The sequence below is a fragment of the Centruroides sculpturatus genome, unplaced genomic scaffold (assembly GCF_000671375.1).
Source record: "Centruroides sculpturatus isolate CEXI.00-Female unplaced genomic scaffold, Cexi_2.0 scaffold140, whole genome shotgun sequence".
Taxonomy (NCBI): domain Eukaryota; kingdom Metazoa; phylum Arthropoda; class Arachnida; order Scorpiones; family Buthidae; genus Centruroides; species Centruroides sculpturatus.
Genome location: NW_019384503.1, coordinates 911,693 through 923,996, shown reverse-complemented (window position 1 = coordinate 923,996; position 12,304 = coordinate 911,693). Strand labels below are relative to the sequence as shown.

Genomic DNA, 12,304 nt, shown 5'->3' with positions numbered 1-12,304 from the left:
ATAAAAAAATAATTTTTAACGATACAATAGTCTTCTTAACATCGACGAAAATTAAACGGGCAGCGACACGCAACGGAAAATAATTTCAACATGAGATTAATTAATATATTTTTTCCTACATAATCGGTTATCTGAAACATCGATTTACCGAACAACCCCAGTCCCCAATTGCTTCGGATAATCGACCCTTTACTGTATTTTCATATTTATCGAAATCATTAATTCTTTATACGACAGATTTAAAAACAGATTTCACAAGTTTTCTCTTGAATAAACAATCGCTTATCGTTGTCATAAATTAGTTACGCCCTTCGATAAAAAAAGTACGAAGTACAAATATCTTCTTATTCAGAAATTCTTTGTACTGATTCGTATTAACGCTCAGACTGTACTAAAAGGAAACAATCGGGACATCAATTCTGCTCCTCTAGATGTTCTCTAAACTTCAGAAATTCTTGCAATAAGTAATGCTTAACGAGTAAGATTTATTTATATTTTTATACTGATTATAATTATAGCTATTAACTTTATGTAATATATATTTTTAGATAAACTAACGTTAATTATTTGCTAATTAATTAAATTATATAGTAATTAATTGTAAACCTATTCCAATAACTTTTAGGTTTCTCTTTGTGGCTCGGATATAATGTTTATTTTATAAACGTAGACCTTAATATTAATTATAACTTTATAATGTCATCTAANTCTCTCTGTAGCGTGGCGCTACGGACGGCGGGAAAGTAGTTCGGCTGCCCGATTACGTTTTACGTAATTATAGGAGTTTTTTTACCTTTTTTACGGATACCGTCACAATTTTTTCGCAGTATTATAGGAATCGTAATTATAGGGACCGTAATTATAGGGGGGTCGACTGTATATGAGGATTGGTTTCGCTCATCTGTCTTCATTGTTTCTTTTTATCTTTCTACATCGATTGTTCTGTACAGATCGTTGAACATTCTGTTGCAGTTAATATTTTATATTTTAATGTTATTTAAACACATTCGATCGAAATTGTTCTATAAAACAAAAATTTTAAAAAATAATTAAAAAGCGTTCTGAAATAATTTTTTAAAAATACGATTTTTTATGCCGAGATTATAACCGAAAGGCATCTGTTTGATTTCAAACAAAACAAACGCGTCCAAGGTTAAAAGTTTATAATTAATATAATAACTGAGTGGGGAAGTAATTAATATAATTACTTGACTACTCAGCGGAGAGTGGTGGGGCTTAGATAAGTATATCAAGTCAAGTTAAATAACTAGTTTTAAACGTTCGAGAAGCCCTTAAAATGTAATTTAATGAAAGTTGACTGAATTATAAGAAATTATTGTACTGATGAATACTTAACTGTGCCTATCTAATTATAAAATGAAAGAAGATAATGAACTCAGCTTTTTACTCGTTTAGTACTGAAAATAAGACCCATACTTTCAATTTATGAGGTTTATCTAAACTTTCAAATTTATAAATTCTACATTTATAACCAAATACCAATACTTTTGCTAAAGTAACCTACGAAGTCATGCAAAACGCACAATGGCGAAAAACACTGTACAATTTTAAACGCTGATAAAAAACAGATAAACTAACAAAAAGATATGTGGTGGTTGCGAAGGATTTTTATCAAAATACGTATTTTTTTTACAAAACATGTCTTTTGTTTTTTAAACATTATGTAGTGTAAATAATCGAATATTTGGCATTCTTTCATTTTTTTGTTTCTAGTTTCAGTTAAAATAAAGAAATTAGAGATGCGAAGTGATCGATTAATTACACTACATAGTGTTTAAAAAACAAAGTTTTACGACACAGTTTTCTAATAGTAAATAAGAAATAAATTAGTTTCAAAATCCATCGATGAGTGACAGCAGCATACAAATGAAATGCGAATGAAAATAAATAAACGACTTTTANAATTGCAACAGATTATAGGCTAGTTCAAAAATATTCTAAAAGGTTGTTTGTTGTACAGTAGAGTCTCGAAAACTCGGCCTAATGTGGACCGAAGGGTGGCCGAGTTTGTGAAAATGCCGGGTTATCGGGAATGGGGTTAAAAAAATAAGTATGAGTGTTTCCTCAGAAAATACTGTACTGTACTTGTGTGTATTGTTTACTTGAGAATACAACAGAGAATAAACTGCCCAAATACCCTTAAACAAAGGAAAAGTACGTCTTTTATGAAGGCATAGAGCCTTTACTCCATGAAAATGAAAATTAATGAATACACTGTACAGTAATTTACCTGATAAGACAGACCTCAGAAAAATACTTTATGAGGCATAAAGCTGTCTTTATCATGTAAATTAATTAACTAAGGATTTTTTTTGCCCTGCCAGGGTGTGGCCGAGTTATCCGGAGTGCCGGGTTATCGAGTGCCGAGTTTTCGAGGCTCTACTGTACTAAGCGTTGAATTTATACATTTTGTTATTTTATTTGCTTTATTTTTCTTGAGAAAGGTCCTTTAACAAGACCGAAAACGTTAGAAGTAATAAACTTCGGCTGCAAGATAAGGTGTATTAGTAAGTTTTTTGTGAAATTAATTGATAATTTTTTTTACTATAATTTGTTTGTCTAAATTATTTTAAATCGAATGACTTGTAAGCACTAATATTAGCTTTATTATACCGCTATACTTGTTACATTACCACAGGATATCAAAAATCTAAACTTGATGTCCTGTGGTGGTGTAAAAAGTCTAGCAGTGAAGAAAAGCCATTCTTAGTGCTCACAAGCCATTCGTAAGACTAGACAAGAAGCGTATCGTAGTATTTTAAGTCGGTCATTATAAATTTGAAAAGGGAAGTAACTTATGTTGGAAAAATAAGCGAATATTCGTTTACACCTTTACTTGATAGATAAACAATTCGTAGATAAGCAATCTCCGTGTCACGTTTACATACGCACTTTCTCTTCCAGATGTGGGTTTAAAGGTCGTCTTGTCTGATAGCTAACAGTTGTTTTTTATATACCACCAGACAAAAAATATATAGGGGAGACCGGGGCAAGATCGGCATGTTAAGCTTTACTTAAATTTTGTGTAATAAATACTGCTGTAAACTGAAAAAAAAGCTTTGCATATTGTCTATTGGAATGTTACCTTACTATAGAACTGGTTAAAATCAGTTTGAAAATAAAAATAATTAAAATAATTACAACTTTACAAGAGGAGAGAAATTGCCGAAGTTGTTCCTATACCCGGGGCAAGATCGGNTTCTTGTGAATTTTATTGTGAGATTAGCTGGGGGTACAACATAGAGCACCACTTAATCAACTCAGAATTGTGAAATACGATGTCTAAAATTTTAAGGAAGGCTTTTTAGAAAGAAGTGAATTAGACTTCTCAGTCTATATCCTTGTCAGGACATGAGACACCAGTTAATTTGTTTTCTCACACGCGGATTAACACGCGTCTCGAATCAATACGGAGAGGATGAGATCTTTTGATTCAGACATAATGACACATTCCTTAAACATAACAATATCGAGTATTTAATAAAACAACAAAATATACAAATTCGACCTTCAATATATAATTAGGATACAGCGGAGAGAGAGATCACGTTTCCAGTTAAAATCATACTACCTCACAAAATAATTTTCTTCGTGTATTCTTTCTATTCCTTTCGAAGATAATATTCTGTATTTTTGTAGTTTTCCTCAGGGTTTCGTTCTTGTTCCTTTTTAATTCTCAGGAGGCACTGTATTAAACATTTTCTTCTGCTTAGAAACTTATAAACAAACTTTTTATGCCGATTAATTGTATCGTGTAAAATATTTTACACCCCCAAAGAAAATATTGTAGGTCTAGGGTAAAATTAATTTTGTTTTCCCACAACTAAACTTCGCCACTAATTGCTGTTGTGATAACTTTAGTACGATCTTCTAACGACAGCACTTAACATTTCGGACATTTTTCAACAAACTGAAATGAATTTCCTTTGTTGCTAGACTAATTTATTAACATCTGCACCTAATTTCGAGGGTGGGAGAAGTGCCCGGGATGGGTTCGAACGAGAGTTTAGAGTAATTTATTATATTAGGAGGAGGAAACGTTGTTGAGATGGGTTCTTACAATAGTTTAGACCATACACATTCGCGAAAGTGGTCGCTTATTACAGATCTTGTATGCAGGTTTTTCAGACCAAAAATCGATGCCCGCGGTCGCGTTACACAGATGGTCGTTTAATACAGGTAACTTATACGAAGACTCTATTGATAAACTATTCCGTGCCAGAAATTTCTGCCCGTTTTTACAGGTGCGCCTAAGCAGTTTTCACTGTATACAACTATAAACGTGATCTTACGTAACAGTTTATCACAACGAATGACTAATCTACCAGTAAAACATTAAAAAATTTATTTATCCTTCTACTGTACACAGTTTAATGAATTTTCAAAATGCGATAGATTGGGCACTCGGAGTAATAAACTCTCGGTGTAATAAATACCCAAGCATACTTATTAGTATATGAAAAAGAATAATTCAGTAAACTCAAATTAAAATATTTTATATAATTATTAAAAATTTGAATTAATATTTTTAAGCTGGAAAATATCCAGCAAAATGCCTCTTTAATAAAGCGGAATAATAATATGAAGGGCAATGCAAATGATATTAAAATTTACTATTCTTTACAGAATTATGTAAATGCGATCGAAACGGCATTAAAATATGTCATAAAACTAATTGCTTCCGCATTAACTTTCGTGCAAAAGAGTAATTACCAATTATTTTCTATTACGTTTCTGAAATTAATATTCACATAACTTACTCAGAATAAGTTACATATTTCTGACATTCAATTAGTCTGTGTAAGCATTGCATTTCCACTGATTCATTATGTAAGATCAGTTCTGTTGCAATAACGACGCATTGCAGTAACGTTAAAGTTAGTATTCTTCCAATCTCGATAATGAAGCCGTTTTACTTACGTTTAAATTAGTGAATTAACGTTGATAATAGTAAATAATACAAATCGCATAATTTCAAAATAACATTTCAGACAATTTCTAATATTTTGTAAATCATTCTCAATAAACAACATGGTTTGTATTGCTTATTTGTTAGAGCCGTCGATGAGCTCTCTGACAGCATTTGGGCTATATGTGATAAAACCGTGTTCGTGTATATTGAATACAACTGAACACTACAGGCACTTTACATCTTCGCCGCTATATCGAATGTACACGCATTTCGTTGAATTCTTTCTCTGGTTGATCAATATTCTGTTCTTGATCAGGTTAATTGATGGCAACCTTTACGGTTTACGAGTTAACAATATGTACAAAGAAAATGCTTTCAACGAGTCAATTGTAAATGCATTCATATCGAGTTACCTGTCGGTTCAATACAGCATTCTGAAGAGAAAAAAATCGAATGCTCATTGCGTATTGAGTTCTTACGAAGGAGAACAAAAAAAATTTGATAAATTAGAAAAATATTTGTATGTAACACTCTGGAATTCGTTTAATGCAGCCATTGTAATAACTGTTATCCCAGGCATATACTTGTATCAAGAAATAAAAAAACAAAACGGATCAAATACCGAAGCCTTTATTGTTGCTGTTCTACACGGTTTGCATTACATGTACACCCTTGGCCACATTTTAGGCGTGTGTCTCTTCGCCATGTTATCGCTATATATTTTGAAAGAAAGATTTGTTAAAATGTCTGAAGAAATACATGCCTTGCATATAAAGCGAAGATGGTTAAGAGAGGAATTAGAAAAGGTTATCCAAAAGCATGTAGAAATTTGGGGTTACGTGGATAATATTAACGAAGAAATGAAGGAGGTCCTATGCCTCAATTACACAGCATTCCTTTATATATGCTGCTTTATTTCGTATGAGGCGTTGTTTGTAAAGATGGACTTTGTAATGAAATTGTGTACAGTAATTCTGGCTTTCTTGCTGATCGTTGGATTTATTTCGTTCTGTTGGGCTCTTTCTGAGTTTGCCACATCAGTAAGTATATAAATATATCGCATGCGAATTAACTTGTATTTATAAACTTGAATTAATGTATTTAATTTTTCAAAATGTAAACTTCAGATCTACGACAACTTCGTGTCCATCGAGAAAATTTCATCTGCAGATCTGCCTTTGACTTTCAAAGTTAAGGTATTGAGTATAAGTTTTGATTTGTTTATAAACTCGTGTACTAAATATAAAATATGAAACTTGCTGCTCGTTAAAAAAATTAATTTCGAGTATTTGTATCAGACTTGAACAATTGTACAAGAGGTTATTTAAAAAACCAAAAATCTAATTGCATTGCATTTAGAGTATAAAATCAACTTACAAGAAATATTTTATTATGATATTATTGATACCGCTTTTTATTAAATGACGTTAATTTTAAATAATTTTAATTTTCGATTTTACAAGCTTAAAATCTGTGTAGAAAAATACACTATACAAGGCTGAATAATACTCTCGTATTATAAGATTACACAAGTATTTTGTATGTCATGTCTGTTATCTACAGTACAGTATGTTACTAATTTGTATACGTTATGTTACTGTGTATTTTTTCGTGTTTTTTGTCATATGTTTTAAGTTTTATGTTTTTCTTAGCGGAATATTTACTCTTGACGTTTGGCCATACTAAAGTATATGTTAATATATCTATAACTATATCTATAACTATATCTATATCTATATATATGGACGTGTTTGTCCCTATATTTCACTCTGCAGCCAAAACTACACATCGCACATGAATAGTGTTTCTATGTGGTAGTAGAAGTCTCCATTCGTGCACTATTGTGGTTGCGTCTCGATAGCTATAAGGATGCGGGAGATGTGGGCTTGAAAGTGGTTGAAAGTGGAAGATTTTCTACTTCGATTTTAAAAATGTTCGAACCGTTTTAAATTCGAATTTGTATTCGAATTCGAATTCGAATTGGTTCAATTATAGAACAATTGTAAACGTTCCAGAAAACTGATCAAATTGAAAATAGTTCGTTTGACTGGACGTAAAAATTCTCTAATTAGTCTGGAAACGAGGGGACCTAATTGTTGCATTCTGTGAAAACGGGTGAGATTGGCTATAATGTAATTATCTTAATCTTCACTATCGTTACTTTTTGCCCACAAATAAAAACCCAGCGAAGCGGATCCTTGCAGCTATTAGATAAATAAAATTCACAATTATTTATTGTGACATAAAAATAATGGCGGAACGAATTTTTATTCATATTTTTCATTTATTTAATATATAATATATGCTGTTTATCAGAAATTAATAGTGCTTTTTCCCTGTACATCGTACTTTTCCTCTAATAATGGAGTTTTGCCAGTAATCTACCTCTTTCAAGGGTAAACATTTGAATTTAATTAAAATAATTTTCGGTTTTCACTGAAAGTATCTGTATTGTTGGTCAGGGCGTTCTTCCGTTCTTCTTTTGAATCCTCCTCTGTACTTTCTCCTGTTTTATTTTTTTTCTTCAGTTGAAGAAGAACAGACAGGCGAAAGAGAATTAGAATTTATTAGTCTACATGTTTATCAAAATACAATATAATAGTGTTTTAAAGTAATTTAACACTATTGCAAACAGTTACACTAGTTTTTCGTTTACTTAAACTATTATTTCAAATTTTAAGTAATTTTAAATTTTTCATATAAAAGTTTATTTCAATTTATTATCAATGTAAATACAATTGATATTCTTATTATATTAGGTATTGTTATATGAATATATTGATAATAGAAAATGAATTCTGAAAATTTCACTTTAAATTTGAAATTCTTATTAATTTTTAATAATGAAGAAATTCTTTGTTATGTTTTGCAATAAATGGTCTTTTATGTTTACTTATATAATAATTCTAATGTATGTTCAATACCAATTTTAACACTATTTGAAAAAAGTAGTGTTTAAAAACTTTTCTAATAAATGTTTTAAAGCAATATCAGTTTTTCTAATATTTAGTCAAATGATTCAAGAATAATCACACAACAACATGATGTTTTTATTACGTAATTGTTAAATAAGAATACCAAAGGTTTACATATTTGTATCATAATGGTTAAACTGTAATCTGTTGCAGTTGACTTGCTTCGTTAAGAGATTTACGAAACTTCCTTTGGGATTATCAATTGGAGGATTCTTCTACGTGAAAAAAGACTTTGTTATAAAGGTAAAATTTCACAATTTTTTTATTATTTATTATTTCGATACATTATTATAAATTTCAGGTTGTCAAATGTTTATATTCAATATTTTCAACGCTGATCGAACTAACTGGTGTAATGAAAGAGAACAAGAGCTGCTACTTGAAATCTGTCTCTAATTCTTCATTCATTCGTTAATCCAACTACATACAAAAGTACACAGTCCTGCAATATTCGAGCTTGTAATGTAGAATTATTGCAAATTAATAATAAAGCAAAACGCGATCTGGTAATGTAAAAATGTCACAACGCCTTGTGGCAGCTTCTTTGTTAATGCAGCCATTAGGCAAATCGGTAAAAATACTCGTGTAAAATAAGTAACATATATTTGCACGGTTATTTTTGATAAGTAATTTGTCTATAACTTTCATCAAAAGTAATCCCGAACGATGTTTATTAGTAGAAAATTACTAATGAGTAAAAATATCTGCCTTATAATGTTTTACGATCAGAAGAACTATAGTATAATAAACGTAAGATTTCATTTTATAATTCACAGTCTCGAATACAATTTGCTGTTAATAGTTTCGTTTAAGAATTCACCATACTTTAAGTAAAATTTTTCATACCGAAGAACAGTATTACACATTTAAGTCGAATTTATATCGAAGACACTCTTCGATTTATTGCAAATTAGTCTTCAATAACAATATTCCCATACAGAGAACAACTCCTAAAAAATTTATATAATAATAGTAACAAATACGGTATTTTTGAATAGGAATCTCTCTCTTAGAAATAAGGTTAATGAAGTTGTCTATTGTCGGCGTAATTTTTAATGTAAATTACAGTCTTATTTCATTTTATATATTAAAAAAAGAAATTTGTCAGTTATTTTTGCACAGATGTATTCATCATATTTCTTTATGGCTGCATCAATAACAACTTATTTTGGTATTGTGTTTTATTATGTAAAGATTATCGACAAGAATTCCGCGGGTTCTCGCTTCGCCCCCCCGACATGCTGGCCACGTGGAGTTTTCCGGGTTTTCTCCACGTCCGTAACGCCTGAATAGGGGCCAGTTACCTTTAAAAGTCCTCCCGGAACGCATTTTTCTCCCGCATATCGACCATCATAAACGAAAACAACTAGTTTTACATGACAATTACGTCAAACTTTACCACGGTAATATAACCAAGAAGCTAATGCTCAACTAGCTGATACAAGGCTAGTCAGGGTGTACGGCCTTGATGCTATTTAGATAATAGCATTGAATAGGAAGGCTGCCTTTACTGTAGATTGTAATTTGTTTGAAGAGTACTCTTGTACGAAAAATATTAAATTAGTATATGTGCTTTTATATTAATAATAGAATTGTACTGCCATTTCCTTTCATGTTTCACGTATTTTAGAATTACACCTTATTATTAGCGTTTGCAATCAATTAAGGAATTTTGTAGGGATTTAAAAAAGTATGTAAAAATTGTTGTGTAATTGTTAGTAGTAATAAATTTAAAATGCTTTTAAAAATTTGTTGAAATTTTTGTTTTTTATGCAATTTCATTTAAAGCAAAATTATAAATTTTGAACAGAATTTTAAAGCCGAAAAGCATGACATATTGTCTAAGCATAGATTTATTTCAACCGTTTAAAAGTACAGTACAAAATTCCCGGCAAACGATACGTTGAACACTTAATTATATGATAATTGAAATATGTCTATAGTTTTTACTGCTGTTTTTAAGTTATACGAGTATTCCATTTAATTCTTCATTTTATTTAAATGTAATTACGCAATTCTGATAATTCCAATAATAATTTTGGCCAATGTCGATTTGCAAAATTGTTCGATGATAATCCGTTTCAACACGAAAAACACCCCCAATTTAAAGCTAAGTAGTACGTTGAAAAAAATAACTTTAGTAAGGAAAACACTGAAAAATGCGTTTTGTAGTTGTAAATGTATAAATAACCATAATAGAATAATAATAGATTTAGAAAAAAATAGCTTTATTTGCACTTTACCTTTGAGGATAGAGGACGGTGGAGGTGTAAACTGGTGGCGAAGGAGAGGAAGAAGGGAAATGATACTAAAACTTAAATTCCATAACATAAAGTAACAATAAAAAATAACTTAACACTAATTTTTTTATCTTTTCTATTTCATATATTTTAAAAAAAATTTTATTAACTGCTTTTTGCTTTTTTTCCTTCACTTTCACTGGATAGAGTTTGCTTGGTAAAATATGTATCCAAAGAGGTTTGGCTTTGCCTACGTTCTGAAATGTTTCTAAAATGACTTAGGGAAATGTCATTACTCCGAGCGGCAATACGGCTAGTGTGAACCTTTTCGGGATGTTTCTTTTCAATAAAATCAGTCACTTTCTGATAATACTTCAAGATTTCTTTCATCGAGCGAGATCCTTCCACGACGAAGCGAACACGCGGACTGAGACCAATAAACAGAAGTAAATAAAGAATGGCGCAGCGAACTAATGTAACGTCGTATGGTGAGTTTTTGTTCGTATCGTGGAGCAAACATATGTTCGAATTTCATGTCGTATCCTGAAAATTTCGTATGTTGGGGCGTTCAGATCTTGAGGTACCACTGCATTAAATACTGTTTAGTTAGTACATTGTTTTTTATATTGTTCACCCTACAAGCACTTTTTTCTTTTTACAATTTTGGTATAAATATGGATATTATGGCTATAAACTTGGTGCAGGTAGCGAGAGATGTAGCATGACAAATTATATTTTATATTTTATTTAATTTAATAAAAAAATATCATTTTTATAAACTTTAGACTGAATTTACCGATACACAAGGATGCTTAATTATAAAAAAATAAATCAAGATATAACACTCCGGATATCACGTTTTTACAATTAAAACGTACGTCTGAAATCTCGAATGACACCGAACAATTGATATGTGTGTTCTTATGCACACATACTTACGTTTTATTTAAATTTAGAAATTAGATATAGTAAGATATTTGCAGCAATAACGTAAACACAGAGACTTATGCATACTGCTCATTTATGAGTTTTCAAACAGATTTTCTAATAGAATCCGCTGTCAAAGCTAATTCTATGCTGTATACTCTATTAATTTACACCCATAGCAATTTCGCTTACCTCTTAGTTTTGGCATATTTACTTATTTTCAGTTATTAATTACTCTATGACGAATGATCGATCACCTGTACTATACAGAATATGAATCATATTGTACAATATAAAGTGTCATTTTGAAGTTTATATTAGATCTTAAAGTGAAAAAAAAGTTAAATTTATGACATTTATTAAAACTCTATTTTCTTTGTAAAGTTACAAGAACATTTTTGGATACTTATTGCCGGTTCACACAGACCACAATGGGTAAGACCAGATTATAAGCAGCAGGTCTAACATATTTAGAACTTATCATCATTGAAATAACCTAGGGGTAATGCTTTTAGCAAAATCGACTGTCAAAAATTTCACATCCAATTGACAGAATATCTTCGAAAATGTTAAGGAATATATAGGTATTACAATAAACCTTCGCTATGTTTAAGCTGTATACAGTTCCCAGTACAGTATATAGATTTTCCTTGTTTTACGGTATGTTAAGTCGAAATTGTCGAAAGTTTCTACTAGAACCTATTCTTCTATGTACTTTTCGATAGGCCTATTATCCATCATTACACGCATTTATCAACTTGTTGTTTGTCTTTTTATTTACATAAAATAACTCAGTTGTAAAAAACTTACTAATTTCCGATTTAGTTAAATTTTGCGCATGTAATTCTAGAAATTTATAGAGCATAACACCACAATAAAAGTTTTACAAAAGACAATTGGATTCGGATTTATGGACAATCTGCCAAAGAAACATACCTCTAGTACAATATAATATAATAGAATCATGCAATACAGGAGAGCGTCGATTATCCGAAAGTCAATCAACCGAAACGTCAATCATTCGAAAAAATTTCAGTCCGCAAATTTAAATTTTCGCTGGTGCTGTGGCGCTGCAATCTTCGGCTGTATCTTGGGCTACTCAAATATTTTACGTTTTTGATAGTAAATTAACTTCTGAAGTATAATTTTTCATTGTTTTTATATTTTTCAATATATTTATTTTGTTTGTACAAAATAAAAAAATAATTTTTAACGATACAATAGTCTTG

The 12,304-nt window shown here is 30.6% G+C and overlaps 1 protein-coding gene across 2 annotated transcripts in view; it reads left to right on the top strand.

Moving 5' to 3' along the window:
* Positions 1 to 359: 359 nt before the first annotated feature.
* The window catches only part of LOC111622148 (zinc finger BED domain-containing protein RICESLEEPER 1-like), a 22,084-nt gene continuing 10,139 nt past the window's right edge, over positions 360 to 12,304 (top strand). Inside the window, exon 1 of one of the 2 annotated variants that reach the window (XM_023364484.1) lies at positions 360 to 464. Coding sequence is in view for 1 of the 2 variants with exons in the window: in XM_023364483.1 (XP_023220251.1) it covers positions 468 to 478 (11 nt within the window). In the remaining variant the exon portion in view is untranslated. Of the gene's footprint in view, positions 479 to 12,304 lie in introns of both variants that reach the window. The other variant, XM_023364483.1, reaches the window with a different exon arrangement.